Source organism: Accipiter gentilis, chromosome 25 (genome assembly GCF_929443795.1).
Source record: "Accipiter gentilis chromosome 25, bAccGen1.1, whole genome shotgun sequence".
NCBI lineage: Eukaryota > Metazoa > Chordata > Aves > Accipitriformes > Accipitridae > Astur > Astur gentilis.
The window spans coordinates 4,950,357-4,976,808 of NC_064904.1; the positions used below are offsets into that span (position 1 = coordinate 4,950,357).

A 26,452-nucleotide genomic window follows, 5' to 3' on the forward strand; every position below is an offset into this window, starting at 1 on the left:
GAACTGGTACGTAACTCACCTGATGCAGTGCTCTGCCGTGCTGCTGTAGGGACACCAGTGACACTGCGCGCTCAGTGCAGCACCTAACAAGAGCTCCCGTCTGCTCAATGTAATGGGGCGGCAGTGCTCCAAGGGCAGCCAGAGACAGCAAGTTTGCAAATAGGACTCTTGTGCAGGGTACTCCGAGACATGTTGTCCATTTCCAACCTGGTGGAAAGCGGAGTGACATAAGCCCAGAAACAAAATAGGAGAAAAAAAACCAGGGAGAAGACACAACGACATTTACAAACTTGGAAATACTCCAGGAGTACCCACGGCTAACGTCAGAACTGGCATAAAAAATAACTCCTTATTCCAAACACAGGCAAAGGGCTGTTCAGGTACGACAGGCTACCAGATGGCAGAGCCCTTCCTCTGCCAGGGCCTCTGGCAGATCAGAGATCTAAAATTATCTGCAGGGTTAAGGGACCTCTCTGATTTTCTGAGGAGGGATGCAGCAGAAAAAAATAGAAAATTCTTGACCATGGCCAGAAAAGGCTACAAAAAGCACAGAATGGTCCTTTGCAGGCTCACTGTGCTGCTTGGTGGATGGCAGACACGCAGACAGCATACCTGGCTGAACAGGCAAGGCACAGGCTCCCAGGAGCACAGCTGGAGGCTGAACACCATGTGCAATATTAAAGAATATGAAGGGTTGGTATAAAATTTATCAGGGCTACTCCTCTGTTTTGTTTTTTTATTTAGTACTTATTTATTATTTAGTATTTAGATGTATTTTTATATACATATATATACATATATTAAGAAAAATCACACAGACTAGGATCTTTCAGGAAGCAAAGTAAAACATTTGTTCCAGTGCCTTTTAATCCACAATTATGTACCCTTGGATATCACAGCTATTTTACTAGATTTAAAGAATTTATAAAAGATTATATTAAGAAAGTGAAGTGCAGTTACTTCCTTGGCAATATGTGCACTACTCTTCTTCAATAAGAAACAACAGGGCATTATATTGGACTACTTGCCTTTCCCGAGAGTCTGCCAGGGACAGAGATCACTTTGGTATGCAGGTCTTGCTGGTGGTTGCAGGGAAAGCATTTCCACTTCCTTCAGGGTCCGGGCTGAAGATGGTGAACAAGTCCTGAAAAGACCCACAGACAGTGATTACCCCTTTGAGTGCCAGCGAAAGCAGAGACACTGGTGGAAGAAACATTGTGGGCAGTATCTCTTTCCCAGTTCCCACCTTGGCTGCAATTCTCTGTCATGCTGAACTGCAAACGTGCTCAAAGATGTGTTAGATGTTAGACACGCATGGCCAGAATATCCAGAAAGTAGAGCCAGAGCCTTGGTCATCAGACACAATATATGTCTATCAGAGTGTGCTAAAAAGGCAGCACTTGACCAGCGCAGCTGGTAAATCAGGCCTTGCAGGTGGAGCAGAAACAGTCACTTTCACAAACCTCCTTTTCAAAAAATTACAAAGCAAAATAAACTCCAGAAAAATCCCAATTTGCTTTTCATTAATCCAGCCATTCTATTTTTCTTGTCTCAGCATGCAGATGCTGTAAAGCAGATCACTAAAATGAAGGGATTTTGTGGCTTGGGTCACCTGCTTTCATCACTTCCAAGGGGGCACAACACGGTCTGTTGCAGACCCAGCCTCCATGACACACACTCAGCAACTGCATGTTGGGCCATATTGAAAACTCTGAAAATGAAAAGACATGACAGGTTTTGTAGCCTTTTACCTCCATGAATTATACAGCAGCTATTAAAGCTGACAAATCGCTATCATTCGGTGCAAGTGGCAATTCTTGCTTTTTGCTTGCTTTGGTCAAACCATTTTAATGTGTGTGATGATTAAGTAACTCTGCTGAATCAAATAGACCCTGGCTTGCATGTGTCAGAACCAGAAACAGCAAGCTTCAAAAAAAATGGAGCTAAACTCGTGCTATAAATGTCACAGATGCCACAGAAATGCAGCAGGAAGGAGGTCATCTAGACCATCTCCTTATTCTAAGGCCCAATAAGGAAAGCTAGGCTACCTCCTCCAGAGCTTTAGCTTCTTAAATTGCCATTGAGGAAGACTATGCCTCTCGTCTGGCAATGTCTCTATCCCCTGGCTAGGCTTGTTCTTAAAATCGTGCACTAATATAAAAATCTTAATCTTCCATGTTTCCAATTCATTTATTTTTTTCTTGTCCTTCTCTAAATGGACATGAAACACAGTCTATTGCTACCTTTCTCAATGTTAATCATTTAAATGTCTGAGGATTAATCATACTGTTCCTCTTAGACTTTTCTTTTGTAGACTAAACAACCCCATTTTTTCAGTCGTTTTCACAGATCACATTTTCCAGACCTCTGCTCACTCATGACGATCTCATTTCCAGTCGTCGGCATCCCTCTCTAAGTGTATTCCAGTGGAGGCCTTTTCTGGAAGTGTTGGCTCTGTTTAATTCCAATTACCTGATCTGTGCTTTGCCTATAAGGGTCGACTTTCCTATGAAGTTTGATCTAAATCCTCTCAGGCACCCATTTTTGCAAGGATAGGAGGAAAATAAATAACATCTCTCTTTTGCAGTGATAATCCACATGCACATACCCATTTTGTGTAGCTGAGAAACAAGGACTTGCTACTGCTCTTCCTTCTGTCCTGGTACCATCTCCAGAGCCCTTGCAGGTCCAGCTCTTACACTGCACTGAGGGGTGGCTATGGGAAGGCAAAAAAAAAAGGCACCACCTGTTTCAGCTGCCAGCACAAGAGGGAACACTGCTGCAGATTTCACTGCAGCCTAGCCATCTTACTTTATCTGTCCTCCTCCTATGTTCTCTTGGTTTTGTTCTTGTCCCAGTCTGCACTGCATCATATGTTATTTTTAACCTTTTCCACAGGTCTCAGTTTTCACTCTGCAGGGCACATGTGCAGTCCTCAGATCTGCACTCCAGGTGCTTTGGGAAGTAGCATGGACCAATGTCCTAGAATTTGTGCCCAGAATATGTCCCAAGTGGTGAGCTTGGCTTCAAGACTTCCCAGTGGAAAATGCCATTGTCTAACACACATCTCACAAATAAGCTCAATCACCCAGGCCACCCTTCTACCTCCAGAAGAAACTTCAGGTCTCTGTCCTTGCCACTGTGCAGGCAGTTGTCAGGTTAGGCCCGCTCTCTTCCCTCTCAGTGTCTGACTTCATGGGATTTCCCAGCTTCCCTTCAGAGCCTGCAGGGTTCCCATTCCTCCAGACTCAGCAGAAGACCTAGAGCTCAGCTCTGTCTTCCAAGCCAACAGAGAAGCACCAAGCTCGTATCCTAAAGAAACAAAAGAAAGAAGAGCCAAAGCGCTCACTAAGCAGAGCACCATGTGCATCAGTGCTCTGCCAGCAGCATGACAGGACTTCGACAAAGCTGGCACTGATGAAAAGCACTGGCCTGAAGAAGTGCTGCTGATATCATGACAATATGTGAGGCCTGTGGCTGGGGTCACCCACAAGCAGCACCTTGATTATCCTCCTGAGGTCTCTCACATGTGATGCTGGCTATTCGGGAGCTTCCATCCTTCGAACAGTTAATCTCTGAAGATGTACCTAATCCTTAACTATTTTAAAGACTTCCATTTCTGTTAGTAATGTCTGTTGACCAGACTTTGATCCCATTCACCATCATGCCCCACAGAGGAAGAGACAGAGTCAGGACATGCAGGGGACTCCTTTTGCAGCCTCCACTGCCAGTGAGCAGTGCCTTTCAGCTGACTTGGTGGGTTAGTGCCTCAGCTCTACCTCACATCGGCTAGCACAGCTTTGGCCGGGTATCAGCCAGGCTCTGCAGGGCTAGAAATGCAACTTGAGGCCAGGTAATTTAGCTTGGGGTACTGATGCTTTCATAATTCAACTTACCTTATCCCTTTCCAGGGATATTCCTTGTGAGAGCATGTACCTTCAGCAGGTATAATCTCTCTCCTCACTCAGAGGTTACCAAACTGGCTCTCAGTTGGCACCTTCAGCAGCTACTTTCTGGTAGGTGGAAAAAAGATTAAGAACTCGGAAAAAACTGGGGATCTTCTGCCACAAATTAAAGCTCAGCATGGTGACAAAGTCTGAGACCATCTTAGCTCGTCACAGGAACATGTCCACACCTCATAACCAGCAGGAAATTCTCTCTCTGTCCTCACCATGCTGGTGTTTCCCAAGCTCCTTCAAAATGTAAATTCAGAAGTGCTCATAATTTCCTACTTCTTCCCACCTCAGCAGAGGTAGGAACCTGGAAGGACAGCAGAGACTCAGTAAAGTAGGTGTGGACAGCAAGCCAACCCCACAGGGTTTTTTTTGCCAGATGGTGTATACCTCTCCAGTTTCTTCCTGAGGCTGAGAACATGTTTCATTTACACTGAAAGTGTAATTTAGCCATCTTTCACACCTAGATGGTAAACATCCAACACCGACACCTCGTTTTGCACACTAGAAATGAGCTTCATGTGGCTGAACTTGGGAACCTACTAATACTGTATGGTGTCTACATGCGGATTAGCAGATGTCTGCAGAGGATTAAGGACCTGTAGAGGGTGAGTTGGCTTGTCCTAGAGTGAGCCCCTGTGGTACAGCTGCAGGTAGCTGGTTCTCCCTTTTGCCTATAAAGGGAGAAAGGCCTCAGTCTTACAGAGTGAAGAGTGAGGAGGTATGAATATTATACAGCTGTCCAGGAGCTCTGCCAGTTTCTATGTGCAGTATTGAACAACACAAAGACACAGACACAAAGTTGAGAATACAGGAATTTCGATGCAAAGTCTATCAGAACAAATAAAAATTTTTCAAATTCTAAAAATCAAAATCTAGCAGGCAGGGGCAGTGAAAGCATTTGTAGTCATCACAGCTACTCCAGAGTCCAGGCTAGAATATCTCTGTTCTTGCTACCTGCAGAACAACAGTCTGAATTCATCCTTTCCCCAGCTATTATGCCACTAAAGAGACACTGGCTTTGATGTGTGGCCTTGCAACTACTGGTTGTGTGAAGGACCCATGGATGATTGTGGATGTGTTGGGAGTAACCAGCTGGACCAACTAAGAATGCATGTGTGAACTTCCATTCAGATATTGAAAAGAAGGTTGGTCTCAGGTAACTGAAGCTCTTCAAAATGGATAGCCATGTGGACTTGAACTCCTGGCTGCTGTTCTTCCCCCTGTTAACATGGATCTGGGAATTTTAGTTTGAGAAGAACCGTGGTCATAAGGTGGTCCATACGCCAGTTCCCCAATGCAGTGGGGAAGACGGGGCCTAAATGTCCTTGAATCAATGCTTCAAGGGCAAAAAAGCCCCTGGTCTTCAGTAACTGCAGTAGATGGTCAGTCAAAGTACAAATGTACATAGTTCTCCAGATACTGGCATTTCCCATAAAACACTGCTACAAAGACATCGTGCTAAAAACAATAGACTGAGTTAGTTCACTTTTTGCTTTTCTTCTCAGTTCCAGTTTTAGATTCACTTGTAAGTATACTCTCCTTTTCCCAATAGACACTGTCTGTTAAACAGATATAGCCCGTTAAGAGTTTAACACATGAAGGGAACATTTCTTTTTATTTTAGTTGCAAAACTTTATATGGGTGAAATTTGATCCAAGAAATTCTTGTTAGTATCAATTTTTAGTCATTTGCCTGATTACGTAAGAAGAAAACAAGCACATATTTGTATAGGACAGGGTGGGAGACTGAAGGGAATTCAGGATCTGCCAAATGGGACTCTGCTACCATTGATATGGCTGGTTAAATAAACAAGGAAAAGGATCTGTGTTCATGGGAGCTGCATGTGTGTAGTATGACTGGGCTTCAGGAACTCAAGTTTTTTTCAATTAAAGAAGCCAAAATAAGCAAGGAAGGAAATTCTAAAACAATGAAAATGATGTGGAAAATCGTACTGTTAAAAATACTTAGGGCTAAACAGAAACACTATTGCCTCAATATGCAAAAAGTGATACGGACCTTCTTTAACGCATCTATCATCCTATTAGTATTTTTACAGGATAACAAATCCTCACAGATCTTTAACCATCAAAGATATCTGCTGGTCCTAAAACATGTAACAAACAAGTGTAGAAACTGTTATGAGATCTTGCATTAAAATCCTGCTACAGATAGTAGAATTCTGTATTTACTGTGATGAATAAATGTTTGAAAGACAGCTCAATAAGTAGATTTCAAAATTTGAAAACAAGACTGGCTCTAGACTTCATGCAAACGTGCATCTTCTGCACCACAACTACCCACAGTGGTTTGCAGCACATGGTGTATTTCAAGGCTTGGCCATCACTTGTCACAAACACGGAGCAAACTGGAGCAATACAAATGAGGTAAAGGCAGATACAGGGAAGAGACACAGTGAGAGTGCCTATGTCACTATGCCTACTGTCACTATGGAGGGATGTGAGGGAGGAAAGGCCCCTTGAACTGAGGGCACTGGTGTATTTGGGCAAAATGTTCAAGCAGGATGAGCAAGGATGAGGCGAACGAGTGTGGGGAATGTTTGAGACAACAGTGGATGAAGAGCTAAGAAACATGAGAATGTACTGAGAACAGATACTGAGATCAGGACTACAAACTGACCTCAAGACTTGAGAATGTGACTGCCTAACAGAGAGTCTGGCAATGGTAGAGAGGTACAATGACATGACAATAGCAAGAAAAAATGGCAAAAATCTGACAGCTGGCCAATAGATGACAAAACCTTTAGCAATGGAAGCAGGCATGGAGAGTAGTGAAAACTGGAACTAGATCTGGAGGTAAATAGGGTACAAAAAGTGAACTCCAGGGTAGGAAACAGTTAAAGACAACACTCTGGCCTGAAGAACAGAAAGGTCTCTAGTGCTGGAGAGAAGTCATGAAGGAAGGAAAGTTGCTGGAGATAAAGTGGGATTGGCCAGACTGTGGTAGCTTGTTGCACTTTCTGAGCTGTAGGACAGAATCTAGCAAGAAGGCTCCTTTGTTTGCAAATTTCATGCAAAGTTTTCTGCTAACACACCATGTAGTTGTTCTTGGAAGAAGTGAGTTTAGGGACATACTAAAACATTAACAATATATTGTTCCCCATCAAACATACATCACCCACCTCCTTTAAGCCTCAGCTATACAGGAGCAAGATACTACTATGTAGAGACATAAGAGAAAGTAGCAACAGCAGAGAGATCCTCGTGTTAAGGACGGTACCAAAGCTGTATTCTGGAGTGTACATACTGGTGCCCTCATCAGATGCTGATGTAAACCTTTTGTGCCCTAACTGATCTAAAACTAGTCTACATGCAGGAGGAACAACTTTACCAGATAGCTGAGAGATCTAATGGAAATAGAGTACACAAGCTGTACAGTCCCGCTTACACAATGCTGTTAACACAGCTCTTTAAAGCATTCTACCCCTTTGTTTCATTTAATAAAGGACCAAAAAAGCTGTGAGCAAGCTCAAGAGACTGACGAAATTGACGGTTACCAACCTTAGCTTAATTTTAGTTAAATCCCAACTAAATCAATACAGGGTCTATCCCACACAGCTTGTGCCTGCCTGCTTTCTCCATTTGGTTTTTCACAGAATCATAGAATATCTTGGGTTGGAAGTGAACCATAAGAATAATCAAGCCCAACTCCCAGCTCCGTGCCTGACTACCTAACACTAAACCATATGACTAAGCGTGTTGTCCAGATGCTCCTTGAACTCTGGCAGGCTTTTGCACTGCTGTGAACAAGCAATCTTTGTTTAGAGGACTGCAGTTCTAATAAAAGTTCCCAAGATTTTCCTTTCATAGACATTTCCCCGATTCTCAGCGTTTCTTCTTCCTTCACTCACAAATAGCCAAAAGGGTCCTACAGGAGCACTCTCAAACTCACTGGGAGTTTTCCATCTCTGTAGAAGGTTGAGATGCTGCAGCTGAATATTCCCAGGTAACCAGCACCTCTGAAACACACACATCCATGGATTAGGTGTTTTATGGGCCCACAGTGCACACACATGCAAATTCCAAGTTTTAGATAACTAGAAAAAAAAATCTTCTTGCATAGGTGCAGAGAAGCACTTTCCAAGGGTTTAACAAGAATGGGGTAATTTTGGTCAGAGATATTTAAAGCAGCAAGGGAACACAGACTTCCACATCCCACAACCTTCAAAATACCCTGCCAAATGGTAAAACAATCAGACTAGAAGCACTACAAAAAGCTCACTTTGGTCCTTCACAGACATAGTTTCCCTCTTACTTCTTGCAGAAAACTTCCCTCCCGTGCAAGTCTCTAGAGATGTCTCAGCAGGCCACTGGGGAGTTGTGCTTTCTCCAGCTGGAATATCCTTCTCAAACTCTCATGTTCTTCCTTAGCAGTATGTTCCCAAACACAGACTATGCTTTACTTGCCATTAATGTGTCTCTCACCTCCAGAGCATGTCAACTACTGAAAAAGCAAGTGAGGTGATCTTTAACTTGCAGATTTCAGGGATTTGCACATGAAGAAGCTGCCCACTGTTCCTAGTGTAGGAGCCCACCTCCATCCTGAAACCAAAGGCAGCCAGCACCTGATGTTGGAGAGGGATGTTGGAGAGGAGGGGGAACCCTCTTACATTTTACCTGATGATGTTTTCTTAAAGCAGAGGCCATTTAGCTCTCCCATAAACTATCTCATACCATAAATCAAAAGCATTAAATCACTATATTAATCTATTTGATTCCATAAGAGCCTGGTACAATGAGTCGCACCAATAGCTTCATTTTTCCCTTCCTAAGCACTCTCTCCTTTATCATAACTTTCAGATCACACCATAGGGTGACACTGAAGAGTTTTCCCTTTGTGCAATACATGCTTTTCACAGGTTAATGCCAATGCTTAGATCTAGTGCTCTTCCTCATTCTGGTATGCAACACACACATTATGTACTTTGGCAGAGCCTCACCATCAGAGCTACATAATCCTCAGTTATGATAATCTTTGGTTAAAAACGTGCAAGTATTTTAACTAGAGCTGATCAGAACAGCATCTGGGAATGATAGAGTGCTGACATTAGTTTCCATGCCATTCTGTGTTTTGTTTTGGACACATTTTAGGTTTCTAGTTTCTGTGGAATAACCACATTTTCCTTGTCCTGTTGTCAGTAAAAACCAATTTCACTCCCCCACCACTAGCCCCATCATGCAATAAACTGTCCCTTCTGTGGCTTCAGCAGGGGTAAGCACAGGTGGTCTGGCATTGGGGTGCCCACTCATCCATGTTACTCTTTAACAGGATTCTTCACAATCCGCCAAATCTGAACTAACCTCAACTTTGTGTCACACTTCAACTCACATTTCACTGTCTTTAAGACCCAAGTTATCCTTTTAAAGGACTTTCCCATTTGAGGAGCTTTTAAACAGCAGCTCTCTGTTGCGTACTGTTCTCTTCATACTTTTGAAGAAATCCTTGTGACTGGAAAAACACCATTTAGTTTTGCAAAACTTGCATAGCTTCTCCCAGTCACCTTAAACTCCTGCCAGTACTCTCTTAAATCGTAGTTTTTTCACCACTTTCCAGCTGATGCCATTCTTAGTTCTTATAGCAGCCTCTAGTACCAGCTTTCAAGATACACCTTCACAGCCCAGTCTATTTCTCCAGTCTAGCAACCCTTCATAACTATAACTTCATTTGTTATTTTTAGTAACTGAACTATTTCACTCTGCACTGTTAGGTCAGGTTAATTCTGCCTGGTACTTGCCACTTGTAAAAACATTCTCAAGTTTTCCACCTTGCCTTGAACATCTCCAGTGCTGCCAGGATCTGATATTCCATGACTCTGATGGGCAGAGAAACAATTGTTAGGATAAAATTTTTTGGTGAAGCTTAGCACAACTGATTTTTCCCCCCATCCCTTTCATCTAAAAATGCAAACCCACAATTCCAATGCTCTCAGCACAGCTAGGTAGATTTTTAGGGGAACAAAAAAAAAAAAAAAAAGAAAAAAAAAAAGGTGTTGATCTCTTTACATCCATTTAACAATTTAACATCCAGGTTGTAGTCATTTCACATGAACTAATGATTTCTGTAGCACTTCTTCTATGTCTGTCTTGAAGTCATTTACCTGTGGCTGAACATCTAATATGCCCCAAACATCTGGATGATGAGAAATAATTTCCAACCACATGGTGTTCCTTGATGCATCATTTTTCTAAGCTAAGTACTAGCCATTTTTACAATGCACTTACACTTGAAACTTCCCTTGTTACAGAAAAAAGCAAATTCTATTTCTTAATTATTCTTCTTCTGGAGATTTTATGTTCTGAACTCAACTGAAATCAGAAAAGGTCTGTTCACTTCACAATCAGCTCCCAAGTTTGAGGAACAGTTGAAGAATATCTAATAGGAAAAAGGTTTCCATGACTCAGCGTCTCTGTAAAGAACCTAGGCTTCAGATTTCTTGGTAAGGAGATACTCTTGTTGCGGCAGAGCATGCAACTCCCTAGAAGCAATTTCCACAGCAGCCATTTCTTTTACTTCAAGCAAATGATCATCGTCCTGCAGTGCGTGTAATTTTAAGCAGAATTTGTTTCCTTGTGTCAAACAGCTTCACATACTTCAGAGTGTGAGCACGCTGGAGGGAGTGGGTGTTGCCAAAGGCACAGCCCCTTGGCACTCTCAGAAACCTACCGGCAACTTGGCTGCCTCCTTGGGATAGGATCCCCTTACAAAAATCTGTTCCTTAATAGAAAACTTGATCTAGAGATTTAATGAGCCACGCATACAAACTGAGACACTCCGTTATTGGGACACTGCTTGAAGCGTTACGTCCAGAACCATTCACAGCACTATTTAGCACACATAATTAGCAATCTTCAGAGAGCACACGCTTTCCGTGTCAGTAAATACCAGCATCCTACAGTCCTTTGCCATGCAGAGCTGGGAAAAGCCAGCGTGCTGAAGCCTAGGGCTCCTACAGAGAGAGGCCCCTTCTCCCTGGTGCTCAACATGTACCAGCGTACCACTCACAAATGGCCGAGCCCGGCCGCCTGCCCACGCACAGCGGGTCTCGGCAGCCTTCGAAGTTGTGCAAATCAAAACAGTTGCTATTTCATCACAGTTCCCCTTTTCTTCTTGGAAGGAATCAAGAAGTCTGAGAGGCCTGGCAGCTCTGCCCCCTTCACTTTTTGGTCACAGAAAAACCTCTCCCGGCAGCTCCTGCCATCTCGCGCAAGCCGGCGCCTCACAGGACCTCTACCTGCCCAGCTCCACGAGCACAAAGGCAGGAGGATTTGCTGATTACTCTCTCTCTCACAACACAATTGACTTCTCTCCCAGGTTAGCTTTGACATACCAAAACACCCATTTATCCTACTGATGGCTGCTCTGGGCACCCCAGAAAGGCAAAGAGTAGTAGCACCTTAGCTGTGGGCAGGCCTTGTTCTCCCACCCACCCCATTTCTTACCTGCTGGTGCAGCACACGGCAGGAGCACAACAACCTGGGAGCCATTGCGTCTACCAAAGAAGACTTGAAAACAATTCATGAATTGAGCAGACTGCAAAATGACTGCACCTGCTGTGGCAGGACAGGCACCTATACCAAAACTTCCCTTCATGTTCTCAGGAAGGCCCAAGCGCCACAGCATTGTGTGCTTCAACAGTTGTTCCATGCTACAACGTCTGTATTTAAAATTATCTGATATTTGAAAGGTACTATGTTAAGTACATTTTTATTCAAACTCACTAGAACTGAGAAAGTAAATAATTGTAAATAACTCAGAAAATGACAACTAAGGTGTAAGTGACTGGGCAGGTATTTCTAGCAAAAGCAGACCTACAGTAACTGACAACTCACAGATCAATTCCTCAGCAGTCCAGCCTGCAGGGCAATGGAGCACACAAAAAGGAGCTGAAACAAGGAAGAAACACCAGTCTTTCACCTTTAGTGATCTGGCCAAGAATCAACGTTCAGAGGGAATTTCTGGAAGAAGAATTTCAGTTTATCAAAAACAATCACTATGTTCCAAGATTGTTGTATAGCACATAATTTTAAAATTGTTGCAAAACTATGGTTTGCAATTAAAATAGCAGAGAAGGCAGAAAGTTTCTTTGACAATTCTCTTCATGTTCAAAGATGAATAATTTCTCACTTTTGTAAGACAGCCTGAGAGTTAAGCATGAAACAGATTGTACAACTTGCAAGCTTGGTCAAAATTGACAGCATGCTTGGCGTTGTCTGAAGTGGTCAGAGAAGCATAAAAATCAGTCTGATTCTACAGTGACCTGGAAGTCACTTAATTTGCATGACTAATCCTACTAAAGTCTTCAATAAGAAGGTTACAATCGAATGGAAAGATTTCTGATATGCCTTCTGTGGCAATATATAAAACCAAATGCAACTCTGTCACACAGAGATGCAAATCAATACTGAGGCTTACACAAAGCTATTGCAGACAGATCTCCATCCAGCACCATAAATCATGGGGTTTTTTTTCCGCAAGGAAAAAAAAGAAGTACAACATCCATTTATTTTATTTTAATCTTTATTATAAACAATTTTGTAGTTTCCAAAGTAGGATTACTACATACTAGATAACAAAAACATCCTCAACTGAATCAGTTTTAGCTTTTACTAGGTTAAATCAGAACCAGCAAAACAAGTATTTTTTTTAAGGATTTAGTCTATTGCAAGAAAAACAGCTTTACAAACATGAAATAGAATTAAAGATAAGCATTTGATCATATATACATAAGCAGCTGATGACACTCTGGACAGAAACATACAAGGAACTTCTTTGCACATAAATAGATTTTAAAAAGTATATTTCTCTCACATGTATACAAAATTATTTTGTTTTCTATACTGAGCAAAGTTCTTGGAGACATAACATTTGTCTAAGAGACAAAATCCCACATATATCTTAGGATGTGGGCTGTCACGCACACAAGGATGTAATAATACAATTTACACAGCATTCCTATACAATACTTGAGCTTCTTATATACATACTTACAAGACACTTTTGTACATGAGATGCCACCTTTGCAATTGAAATGGCATCTACCCTGAAAGGCTGCATTAGTTCCAGTGTTTGTATAAAAGATAAAACAAGTTTCAAAAGGCAGCACCACTTGGCTTGCAGAGTCAAGGTTCCACTGAGCTGCAGCTATAGTGAAGGCAGTGGAGTAATTACACTGACCTCTCTGTGCTCACACAGTCCCAGCAGGGAAGGTTAAGAACCCTTGAAGTCTACACAGTCTACACAAGTTTACCTCTATAAAATGTGGCTGTGGAGAGAAAAATTGATTTTAACAGATCCATGGCTGAAGCCACACACTTTGGCTCTTCAGCTTTCTCTTCAAGCTACTTAAGCCAAGTGTCTGGTTCTGTTTTTGTGGGAGAAGTTTGGCTTTTACATGAACTTTTCACTATGGTTAAGTTACTTATCAATTGTGGGGCTGGGTTCAGCACACACACGTGACCTGTGAAACTCTTCTTTAATGCAGGTAGAAGGGGTGCACAGCGCAGCGATGACAGAGGACCCTGCTAAGCTTCTCCTGGTGTGGGGAATGCTCAGCACCTGTGAGAATCAGGTGCCAAGCCTGCTGTGAGATTAGGTCAGGCTTCCGCTTTGTTTCAGGCACAATAGTGTCAAAAGAAGGGCTAGGGTTTTGCTCCTTGTTTCTCTTAATCATACTTTGTCCAACTAGAAAACAGTGCCCGGAGAACAGTCAGAGCAGCATGCGGGTGATGCCTTTTAAGACTTGGCACAGTGTCTAGCCAAATGCTACCAGGACGTCAGCAATGCCAAACACACGTACTACTGCATCCGTGGGTTACACACACCCATACTCATACCAAACTGTCTGCTGATCCCCCTGGGGGTCCGGAGACCCAGGAGTGCTGTTGGAGCTGCTTCCTCTCACAGGCTCCTCCATAGCCCCAGCACTGCCTTCTGGCAGCTTACCCTGGCACTTGGTAAGTAGGGCATCTCCCTGGCCTTGTCCTAGGGAAGTATTTCCCTCAGTGCTGCTGGAAACAGCTCTGGCAGGGGCCACTGTGGCCACCTCCCCAGTACGAGGGGCTGGCTTGGGTTTGACTTTAGAGGCAGTGTGTGATGTGGGTGAGTAGTGTTGCCCAGGGTTCACACGCTCCTGTTGCTGCGTGTTCAGATTGCTGGTGGATGCAGTGGGTGAGGCAGAGAACTGATGCAAGGAAAGCGGCCTCTCATCCTGTGGTGGGGCCAGGGAAAGGCGCCTTGCGTCAAGCTGCCGACAGCGGGAATCGACACCTTGCAAGGAACCTGCCACCTTTGCAGACTGTGGCCTCTCTCTTAAGGTTGCCTGGGAGCTGGTTGGCACAGAAGCCCTAGTGGTTTGACTGACAGCGTCCTTGCCCCCATGCAGGTCTGCTGCTGACTTCTGAGGGCTCTCCTGCCTGTATGTCTCTGGGCCGGTGGCTCTGAGGAGGTCTGCAGAGGCTAAGCTAAATGCCCTGCTCAGTGATGTACTCCTCCTGCTCACTGCTCCAGGCTGCTGAGGCTGTGCCATCTGCCGCATCCCACTGGCAGGCTGGTGCTGTGGTGTGTGAGGAAGCTTAAGGGACCCCTGGGAGTTTGCCAGAGGCTCAGGTTCCACTTGTCTGAGGTTTGGCTTCATGTAGTTTCCAGGCTTAGCTGTTCTTCCTTCTTCATTGGTGGTGGTCATCTTCACAGTTGCAGCAACAAGACTAGTGGGCATCTTAGCAGCCTCCTTTCTGGATGGCTGAACCAGCAGGTTCCCAGCAGTTGAAGGCTCATTTGCTTTCCTAAAATAATCGCTGAGCAAGTCATCTTTGTTACTGGAGGTGTCCTGCTGTGAGAAAATATGCACATGCCACATTAATGACACCACTTTTTGTTTAAAGAATCATGCAGAATTTTGTGTTCAGATGATCCTCCTTCCCAACTAATTCAACCCAAATACAACCATAGATCTTATATTTAAAGAGGGGAACAGAAGATATAAATGTTTACAATGGGTATAAATCCAAATCAAGGAGTAACATGCTCATCATAATTAGATCATGACAGCCTTGTTTGCCAGACTAATTGTCTTAAATTCAAAAAGTTTCATCTCACTTGCAACCAGGGCAGCAGCTCTTTTGCTTCCTTTCACATGAGTCACTGTCACTGTAATATGAATATCATATTAATGACAGCCACTGGTATCAGCAGATATCAATGATGGTCTGTCACCTTCCAGAATACAGTTCATCTGGATAACACTCTACTGTAACTTCAGAGATATAAAAGGAGAGAATACCCTGGGGAGATGTGCTAGCATTACAAGAAAGTTTCATTGCTTTTTCATTGATTCCCATCACCTCTCCCAGTCAATATACTACATGTTAAAAGCTGTGTGTACAACATAACGAAATGTACACAAAATCATTACAAAAATGGAGAAATTATTGCTTGCCTACAATTAACTTGCAAATTTCAAGTCAGACAATTAACCTGGCAGTAAAAGAAAATATACAACGAATATTTCATGGGGATGGTCCATGCAATCCAAAGATGGTGGTATTTGATCAGCTGCCATTGGACTATTAGTAAGAGGCATACTCAGAATAGTTAAGGGACATGCTTTCTTCATGAAAAACATGCTGAAACAAGCTCATGGAATTTACTTCTTTACTCTTCTCTAGGGAGTATGTTAAAGCTTAATATATTCATTTCACTAGCGCTCCAAACGTTTCTTCCAGTCAGAAAACTTGTTTGCTGGAAGTGAATGCCATCAATGGCAATAGTGCAGCAAGAAGATTTCTATGCTCAACTAAATGTTAAAACGTTAGGGTTATTTTTAAATTCACCTTAAGCTTCTGTTACACACATTAACATTACACAATGACTAGTCCTCCAAAAACACGCATGTTTATGAACAAGCACTGGAAATACTTTAAAAGCAATTAATGCAAGTGATCTGGCAGCCTTTAAAATAACAGCTAAGAGTTACAGTATGCTGCTATAGGTATTAATATGCTAGCAAAAGCTGTGGTAAATTGGGAGCTGTTGCCTTCATAGCAAGAACAATGGATACCCTGGGGATATACAGTGAAGTAGATCTCCTATTTCGCCTGCCTGTTCTGTGCCTCACGCTGTCAGGACATGAATGACTGAGGACTGATTCGAGTGACTGCGAAGGTTCCTGACGGAGGGAAGAACATAGGGAGTAGCAAGAGGGATACAGTGCATCAGCTTCTAACAGAAATTGGTGCAATGAAATCATTTCACTCTCATTTAAACTGCGCCGACGCTGAAAAGGAACAAGGATGACAGAAAGAATGAAAATGGAGACATGATCAGGTACTTACAGAGGAAAAAAAAAAATCAAATTTTAAACACCTCTAAAAGTTAAGAAATGTATTTAGGATAATAAGGGAATAGGAGGTATATTTAAATATTGCTCTGACAATTCAAGGACCAGAATTTACTGATGCAATAAAATGGTACAGCTCTGTTGATTTAAATACTGTTACCAAGGCATTCAGGAAACAGAAACGTCTCTTCACTTACACTATCAGTGAATTGTTCTTAAGACATTAACATGCTCAATACTGCACCGCCTCACTACTGTACAGCATGTCGAGCAGTAAAAGACAAATGCCATCTAGAAAACAAACATTTCATTTCTGACAAAGCACTTCAGCATGCAGCATATTCCTGCAGTCATTGAACCAACAGAACAGTGCCAGTCAGCACACAAACATGCAGCATGGTGAAAGCATTGAGAACTTCCTTCGGTCAAAAAATATTCTCTCTCAAATGCACTGATGATATTTTCAGATTAGGAGATGGTTTTAACAACTGCATATTTTGCACTGCAGTTGAAAACTAGCTAGGTTTCATTTCTAATTACAGATTTAGCAGCTGAAAATTACACAGAAAACTTACCAGTTCACAAGTAAAAGTACCTGGAGATGAGAACTGATGATATAATATGAAACCTTGACCACAAGTGTTTGATATTAAAAAGCCCTAGCAGTCCAATACACAGTACTTGCAGTGAATTATCTGCCTTACTTGCCATAGCTGATACATCAAAATAAATTAGCAGAGCGCTGTGCAAAAGTTAATTTTGCCTTAGTTGTTGGAACCGTTTCATTCATTTTGCAAGATTCAATAGTTCTCTGCAAGTTCCAAACCTATGAACAAGGATCTTCTTGTCTTTCCGTGTTTCCTTACACTTTCATTCCCCTGAATCAGCTTTGAACAGTTTTTTGACATCTGAGAGGGGCTACCTAGCTCTATTCACTTACACTTGGTGGGGACAGCCTGTTGCTCTCCTCTAAGAACTCTTCCAACGTTACCATTTCACTGCCAGGTGAGGCAGACCGTTGCCTGCCTGTGTAAGACTGGGATGGAGTATTCTTCTGAGGTATATCATAAGAGATCAAACCATTCCTGTGGGAGGAGGACTCATGCCTGCTGCTAGGGCTTAAGACGGCAGAAGCGGAGTGAAAGGGATAGGTGTCTCGGAGCAAGGCTGGTGCCTCTCTGCTTGGCACCGTATCTTCACTGCTGAGACTCTCAGTTCTACCATGGATATGATCTAAGGAACCTGAGAAGAAGCATAAATATCATTAAAGACACTGTTCTTCCCTCATTTCAGTAGATTTCTCACAGAGGTAGCAACTCTATCATCCAGGGCCACTTCCACACAGACTAGGTGGCATTTTTGACCTTGCTTTCTTCTTCCCCAGAACTCAAGGCAGTCAGAACTTTGAAAAATCAGGACTAGTAAATGTCTTACAGTACATATTTTGAGCGCCTGTCTTAAACAAGCACAACTACTTGTCCAAAGAATAGGAATAACACAGATAGTAAGGGCTCTGTCCCAGTCCTGGCTGTGTGTGATCCGAGAGCCAGAACCTGGCAGTGGGAATGCAGAAAGCAGATCTTCCACAGTGCCACATCACCTGGGATCCTTCAAGGATGCACAATTTCAGCAAAAGCAAATCTCCAGAGCGCACTGATTCCATACACAAGCTGTGTACAGAGTAAGTACAGCAGAGACCTGTTGTTGTAAAAGGAGTGTAAGAGTGGCCTGATACTTCCCACGATACGATGCCAAGGCAGATTGAAGCAAAACTAGACTGCCTGCCTTAGAAGCCACCCTTTGCCGGAATCAATCTTAGAAAAATACTACTTGCCAGCAGTTTTGATTCCCAAGACAGCCACGTCCAGATTGCATAATCATTACAATTTCAAAACAAGTCTCCCAATTTAATTGGAAGGAAAATGGCATTTTGCACACAGTTTCACAGAATTTCACTTCCTGTTTGTCAGGACTCAGCTGTAAAAGCTTTACCTTTCAAATTGAGAGGTGAACTACTGCTGGAAGCGTTTCTACTGCTCTCTAAACTGTTTGGCCTGGACGCTGAAAAACACAAAACAAACAGATCTTAAGTTCCTCTAATTCTCTAAAAGACTCAGTTACAGCTTACCTTCTGAAAATAGGACCCGTGCAACTAACTCACTTTGAAAACATTAACAATGTAATATAGACAGTATGCCAAAGCCTAGACAGAGTAGAAACCATTTTCATTTTTCAAGTCAAGTTGTTCAGGATTCATCTTGTTTTTCTCACTTATTTTTTGCCCAAAGAAATATGTTCTGGGTTTTGCTTTTACAGCAACTATAAACAAAGTAATGTAAATAGTGAAGAAGTTCAACAATAAGTTGCTGTCTCCTTCTCAGTTTGTTTCTTCAGATGGAGCTGGTAACCAGCCTGCAAATTAAGTCTTTCACAAATCTCTAAGCAGGCAGTGCCACTGCTGCACCAGTGCTCCTGCTGTGCCTCCATACCCTCCACCCCAATTTTTTTTTTATTGCTGCTTCACTCCCTTAAAGAAGGAATTGAACATTGTCCAGAAAAATCAGCAAGAAATCTGTAGGACACGCATTAAAGGATCTGTTGCTGGGGCAAGGGAACTTCTCTCAATGTCAGCATTGTTTTTGAAAATTTATTTTGGGAAAACATCCATTAAAAGCATCTCAGTAGAAAAATACAAGTACTTAGACCCCCAATTCCCCAAATGGTGTTGCATTACTACATCTCATTCTACCATGTTAATTTCACTAAAATGCTCCAGGACAGTTCATGTGGATGCAATGAAACAAGTTTTAATGTAGAGGTTTAGAGCATTCGTATATGCTGCAAACTTACCATGCTGTCTGGTGCTTGCAAACTCTACCGCAGGGGACTGTTCACATAGATTATCTTCTGAATTATAGCCTGAAAAGAACACAAAACTTAAAAGGCAATATTAAACACAGGAAGGTTAATCCTTCACATCAGTCTCCAATGCATTCTAGCAGTGTAGAAGACTGAGGTGATCAAGAGGCTTTTATAGAGGCAACATTGGAAGAGCAGCCACCATCTAATCACTGCTGTGAACCACTGGGCAGGGAACCATGGGAGAACTGACATCCAAATGTGGTCTGTCAAGTTGATGACATTACAAGAGTGAGGAAACCCTGTATCTGATCAATTAAACCATTAAGCAGATAAAGTAGGAGTGAAAATACTAGTGCTCTCTTTTTGTGCTTGAATGCCAGTAGAAGCCATGTTTCACCCAAGCAGGAACTATGAAGTAGCCTGACTTGTACTAACAGCTGGTATATTAAATGCACTGCGCACCTTTCGGTCTGTTCTGGAGCCTGGAGATGGGGGTGGAAGTGTGCAGATGAATAGCTGATGTCGAATAAGTCCTGGGACCCAGTTCCACACAGCAGTGTTTTGTCGCAGAGTCTGCTGAGATTTCAACACTATCATTGCTGCCTCCATGATGGGAATTCCTCTTTTGCTTTAGGTCCATTAGCACTTAGGGGGAAAGAGGTAAATAAATACGAGTCAATGAAAAACAGCATTAGGAGATTTGTATTTACTGCCCATACAAACATGACAAGCAGGCACAAAGAAACTGCACAACAGAGGCACTAGTTTTGCAAGCTTTTCCATAACAGTTCGGTACGGGATAGGAAATTTCTGCCACCAGTTTTTCAATCATGTGTGCTCTCTGTAAAGTGTGGGAGTGACAAGGGCTGCTTAGTGCCAGTGGGAGGGTTGATATTATACATGCAACAATTACCGTGAAAGGAGGAAGAAAAGGAGCAAAGACATGAATGCAGAAAAGATAAGTGAGGTGTGAAATTCCCATAACATTATTCCTTGCAGGTACATTTTATAAGCATTTACTTCAGTAATAAAATAGAATAAGGAAAGAGTGACAGTAGTCACGCTCTTATTCAAAGAGAAATAATGCTGATTTAGAAATTATTTAGCATGATCCGCACATTAACAGATCTTTGCTGTGGGGTAAGAGCTCAGACTCTACAAGGTTAAAACTCTGCTGCTCTTATGATGCTCTGGTGCAATGATTTTTAAGTGGAATTCCTAGGATCTAAATATAAGAACAACAAAAAACTACCTGATAGAATATTATTTAGATTCAGAAAGCTGAAGGCATTTTTCCTAGCAATGAGGTAGGTTAATTCATTTCTTGTAATACGAATGTAACGCTTTAAGGCACACATAAAATAGAACAAAATTTAAAGAATTTACTATTGGAGACACCCTTAATGAGATGCAAGATTCTGGTTTTCTACATATTTCTATGGAGTACTTGCTTAACTAATAGTAACTAAATGCTGAAAACACAGAAGAGTGCAGTGGTCAAAATAAATAACTTGCAGAGACAATGGACAGACAGTTAGTTCAAAGCACAGAGCAGCAGCAAAGCCGTATTAGAGAAACGGACCAAGATACTGTCATCTTAGATGACTCCTAGAAGCTGACTTCAGAAACAATGTTTTCTCCCACAGACTGCGTGGGCTCCATAGCACAGGGCTGGCACTTTCTCTAGGAATTGAAGTTTATGGCATGCCTGTAGGGGCAATTACTGGCTAAAGCTTGACATGCAAATCTGTATTTCTAATTGACTTTGTAGATGCACTTAAGACCTTCCATAGATGCCAGAATTATTAATTTCTCTGGAGACAAACGTTCTCTACAAATCCCAAAATGGGCAGCAACCGGCTGTTGTGCCAGTGTCCCTGGTTGTGCCGCAGAGGGCCAAATCTCAGAGTGAGAAGGGAGATGAGATATTTTGGCCTCTCTGCTGAGCTCCCCGTAGCATATTGCCTGTGCTGCACAGGTCTCTCTAACACAGAGTGGGGACTGGACCCACACATTCATTCAGAAGCCACCAGGTCATGACTATGATGCAGTAAGAATTCTGGGCAATGGATCTATGATGAGGGTTATTCCCAAGCTTAAGAGAACAAATCTTCTTCCAAAAAAATCTGTCAAAACTGAAGCAGCAGAAACTGAAACTTTAGCTCAATTCAAGATGAATTTTCATAACTGGAAGCATAAAACCTTGCTGAACAGCAGGTCTGAATGCAAACATCAAGCTACTTTGCAGAGAATGATTTTCCCAGTAGCTTTCACTCTGTATTCAAAGCTAGACTATGTAAAAGCAGACAAAGATGTTAAAAAACCTGCCATTTTAGCATTTAGTGGCACAGAATGTTGGAAAAATCTCCAGAATTGGAAACTGCTTATATATTAGATTTGTATTTTAGTAGGACTACAACACTGTAGAAAGCATAGCAACAGCAAACCAGTTCAACACTTCGCTGGACAAGATGCAAGTATGTGATTGCAAGAAAATATCGAAGCGCATAGCAACTTCACTTATAACATGCACCACAGCCAATATACATACGCAAACTGTATGCCATGAGGTCCCCTAAAAATATGCTGCATTGAAGAAATGATCCACAGTGTGCAATAGTGATTCATCTTCTACAGGAAAATTTAAGTCCATGTTCACTAATCTGTGCTTGTATTTTAGAGTATTGTAAAGACATGCTGAGTGTTTCTATCAGGGTGTGTGTTCTTTTAAGACACGTGGGACTTTGTTGTTGTTGTTTAAAATATTTGTCAGAAATAAATGAAGATAAATGCTAAAGAGAAGGTGTTAGAAATCTCCCAATTCCGGGAAAGAAAGAGGTTCATTAGGAGAGGATGGGATGTCGGAAGAAGACCAGAACCGGAGCCGATTAGAGGGAGACTGATGATTCGATGGAGACTTAGGAGACTTTTCTTTATCCTTGATTTTGCTTCTCAAAAAGGCAATCTTTTTGCGCTGCGCAGCTAAATTGTTATCACCCAGGTATCCCAAAAAGAAGAAGAAAAAAAAAAGTAAAAAAAACCTTGTAAATAAAACTTAAAGTGTCTTAAAATAGATTAAAGACTATGCAACTAGTAAAAACGAAAAAGGCTAAACAAAGACTAACATATATTTGGAGGACTGATTAATGCATAGTTAATCATAATTAATCTGACTCAGATTAATGTATAGATTAACACATATATGTAAAATATAAGCATGTCCATTACGAAATTACTGTTAAGTCACCCAAAATGCTTTTACTTAATAAAGTAAAATCAGATAGGTGTACATGTTACTTGGTGATAATATACTCAAATTTCCTAGATGTCTTCTAGGCTTTAATACTGATGCTCATCATCTCAACATAAGCATGTTTCATATAACACCAAAAAGAATGAAGCCCCAGAGACTTTATATTATCTCTGGCACTCCATGAGGGCCTTGTTCTGTGGCAACCAAGACCAAATTCCCAAGGTTAAACTTTGGATGCGTGTTAAACACTTAACATTTCCTGGAATCACATGGATGATCTGAGACATGCATTTTTATTTTAAGTGAATCAACAACCTCAAGAATTAGAATGGAGAAAGATAAAACCCAATCAAAGCAAAAACTTCAGCCAGACACACACCTGCAGTAGTTTATAACAACAGTTCTACCCTTCCCAGCTGCTCCCCTTCTGTTTCCCACACTCCCCAGTGGGAAGACAGGAATTATTATTTAAGGATTAATTTCAAAACCGCTTCTTGAAAAGTATTCCTGGAGGACAAAGATCTATATATAGAAGCTGACAGAAATTATCTCAATAAAATAAACAAAGCTTGGAATATGTATTACCTTTAATAAAGATCACAGAGTTATTTATTTTGAGGAGCTTTCTTTTAAATTTCCAATAATTAGGAACACCTGATTTAATGTATGAACTAACTAAACAAAAAGAAATCACTTCATCTTCCTTACGTTGGCCTTACAGCATACAAAAAAATCATTTAATCATTTTACATTAAGAAACTCTGAGTTTGATTCAAAGTCAAAACACGGTATTATTCTCAAAACCAATTAATTACAATAAATTAGCATTTTCTGTGTTATTTCTTTTGTATGTGCGCCATCTGCTGGCAGTGGCTGTAAGACCAGCTATTACCTATTCGAAGAGTAGCTAATGAACCGTATTATATGGTCCAACTTCAAAGTGCTTTGTTGCAAAATCCCAGTAAATGAAGTATTTCCACCAACTTATTCAGTAATGTGCAATAGATTCAGGCAAACCAAGGAACTATATACAAAAGCTGAAAGGAGAAGTAGTAGATAAAAGGAACAAACCAAACTAAAACCAAACCAAACCAAAACATAAAACCCCCACTTTCTAGTTTACTCAGCTTTTTAGTTTAGGGGTCTTTTTTTGCTTATTAAAACTTTGAGTTTATTAAAAAAGGGATATAAAATGTAATGTGATAGAGTATTAACATATCATACATACTAAAACTTCTAAAAATCTTTTTTAAATCATAAAAAAAATACTGTTCAACTCATGAATTTAGGCTGGCCATTCCTTACCTTTGTTTGAAGAACCCCCAGGATTCTCCCTCTCTTCCATAGAGTTTGACCCTTGAGAGGTATTATCCTGAGTCTCTTGTTGATGTTTCAGTTTCTGGGAGGCAGATGGAGAGTTTACCGTCTCTGGGGATTCAGAATGCCACGGAGTGCTTTCTGCTGCTGGTTTCAACCGCTCCCTTGTCTCCTTCTTTGGCTTGATTAGTTTGACTAAGGCTCTGGCCCCAATCCAGTGGTTTTTCCTGATAAAGCAGGTTTTGTGAATGGGATTCATAAAACGCTACAAGAAGTACTCCCTGAAGAAGTTTACTAAAGCCATCAAGCCATCCTACATTCTTATTTGTTTACTGTCATGAATTGGTAGAAAGATGCAGCATGAATTTCACAGAGCTTGAGATCCTTTTCTCTCCCAAAGGCAAGATGATTTTACAGAAATATTTCTTCACCACAAGAAATGTGACAAAGACAATCATTCCCTCTGCTAGAAATCTAAACTACACATATGGACCCACATAAGACATTTTAACAGTGTTAAAAGGTCTACTACAGGAACAGACTGAGGAGGAGAGAAATGAAAACTGCTTTAAAGATGAATCCTGCTCTTTGCTAAGGCTATCAGTCAGAACTATGTGTGGTGGAGTTAGCTTGGCTCTTTTTTGTTGTTCTTAATATAATTTTTTAAAGTCCTTTCTCTCCGATGGACTGCTTATCCCCTTTGAAAGAGAAGCTCTGGAAGGTCCTACTGCTGCTTAGTTACCATACTGGGGGGTCCCCCCCCCTGCTAGGGACACGATGATGATATTCATCAGGGCAAAGTGGCTCTTTTCCAATTAATATGTTTCAGATCCCAGTATTAAAACAGAGGGCCCCATGTAAGGTACTGTGCTCTCTATTCACACAACCTGCTCCTTCAGGGAATGGCTTGCGGAGCAAGAGTGAAGAGAGAAATGGAGATGACACTGTCCTTATTTCAGTTGAAATTTCTGTTATCACCAGTTAGGAAGAGCCCTTTCTGACCCTCACAAATCTGTACAACAATAACAGAACTGAACCCATATGGGACTTACTTTTTTGGAGTAGGATCATAAAACTTGTACTGATCCATTATCTTCTCTTCAAGTTTTTCCTTGTGTCTCCTTAAGGCATTCAATTTATCACTGTGAGGGGGAAAAGCACATTCTGAAACATCTGTACAAAATTAAGCATAATGAAAATATTGAAGACCAAAAGCCACCAAGGGAGGAAAGAGATTGAAATATCTTCCTGTTGTGTAAGCTTCAGAATCCTACTGTCTGTTTAAAGGGAGGAAATGCAAAAGCCTACCAAACTTGCTGATGGGAGATTTTTGTGCAATAAGCATGAAAGATGAAAGAACAACAGTAGATTGGTGCTAGATTACTCACTAATAACTCAGGCAGAGTTGCTTTGGTGGGTGTTAAGATTAACCTTATTCTGGCTTTTGAAAATTCGTTTGCTCATTGTTCAGTCTTATTCACAGATTACTGAGAATTACTCAACGGTTAAGATCCTTACATAGTTTGAACTTCTTGTCTAGGTGATAACTGGCTATTTTATTCCTGTTCTGCTTACTCTGTTGTAACTAGAGAAATAAATAAAGTTTGATCTTTTTAAGACTACTTTGGTCTCCTGTGAGCAGTGTCAAAGCACTTTTAGCAGTGCCATGTAATCTTACGATTTTTTTTACTCATTGGTTTATTAACCTGCACAGTGGATGTCAGGAAATCTTTTTTCATTCAAGTAGTAGGTCTAATGTACCTCCATCACAGAACTGTCAGACACCTGGATAAATATCCTTAGAGTACATTTGAAGTGTATTTAGCCAATTTCAGCAAACAATTTCTAACATTTCAACCATATAATCCAGTACTGAAATAAAAGTCAGTAACTCCCACATCATCCTGAAATGCTTAGAGTAAAATTCTTTGGATTAAGAACACTTTTCTTCCTTCTTTCATACCTGTAAGAGAAATTCACTGCATTGAGAACAGGATTCTTCGTAAATGTACAATATGTTTAAACAGGGTATCTCACTTAAGTGTGTCACCTTGTGCATGGGGGACACAGCGGTGAATGTTGCATCCTTAAAAAAACCATCGAAGGAAGTATTTCTTATAATGCAAATGACAAAAACTAGAGGAGTATGAGTATTTGCTGTTCTTCAGGAACCTAAATATAAAATGACTTGCTAAGACTAAATTTTTGTTGCAACTCAGCTGTTTTCCAAGCTCTTCAGAAACCTTTGAGAAGTACCACTGGGTTTAACATTACATCTTTTAGAATTAAGTTTTCCACATGGTTTCACCTATATTATTTCAAAAGAGCTGTGCTTGTCCAGGTGTGTATTGAACATCCCTTTGCAGTAAGGCAATGCGAAGAAATTTTGTAGTTTCTCCCCTTTACATATATCTCCTCCTAAACATCCCCTTTTCTAGCCAGATATCAAGTAACCCTATAATTCCCCTGCCTGTCCTTCTACTCCTGATAGATGATTTGTATTCCATGTTTGTCTAGATGACTTTTTTAGGTTTCACAATTCAAATCTCTAGTTTCTTACATGTACTGTTTCTGTTCTTCATGATACTGCTCCTTGTTCTCCATGTTCTGCTCCAGTAACATCTGATTCTGTTGGCTCAGCATCTGAATCTGACTCAGGAGATGATGGTTTTCTTCTTCCAGATTTCCCTTTAGACGGGACAGCAGCTATTA

General features: G+C 41.4%; 1 protein-coding gene across 10 annotated transcripts in view; it reads right to left on the minus strand.

Moving 5' to 3' along the window:
* Positions 1–12,479: 12,479 nt before the first annotated feature.
* Positions 12,480–26,452, minus strand: part of CCDC88C (coiled-coil domain containing 88C) — a 100,008-nt gene continuing 86,035 nt past the window's right edge. For 3 of the 10 annotated variants that reach the window (XM_049828446.1, XM_049828453.1, XM_049828452.1), the window contains 9 exons: positions 26,301–26,446; positions 24,793–24,882; positions 23,729–23,967; positions 19,633–19,815; positions 19,159–19,227; positions 18,301–18,369; positions 17,249–17,550; positions 16,030–16,245; positions 12,480–14,802 (listed from right to left, as the gene is read on the minus strand). In XM_049828446.1, coding sequence (XP_049684403.1) covers positions 13,786–14,802; positions 16,030–16,245; positions 17,249–17,550; positions 18,301–18,369; positions 19,159–19,227; positions 19,633–19,815; positions 23,729–23,967; positions 24,793–24,882; positions 26,301–26,446 — 2,331 coding nt within the window. In that variant the 3' untranslated portion in view covers positions 12,480–13,785. Of the gene's footprint in view, positions 14,803–15,068; positions 16,246–17,248; positions 17,551–18,300; positions 18,370–19,158; positions 19,228–19,632; positions 19,816–23,728; positions 23,968–24,792; positions 24,883–26,300; positions 26,447–26,452 lie in introns of all 10 variants that reach the window. The other 7 variants (XM_049828447.1, XM_049828454.1, XR_007509570.1 and 4 more) reach the window with 7 other exon arrangements.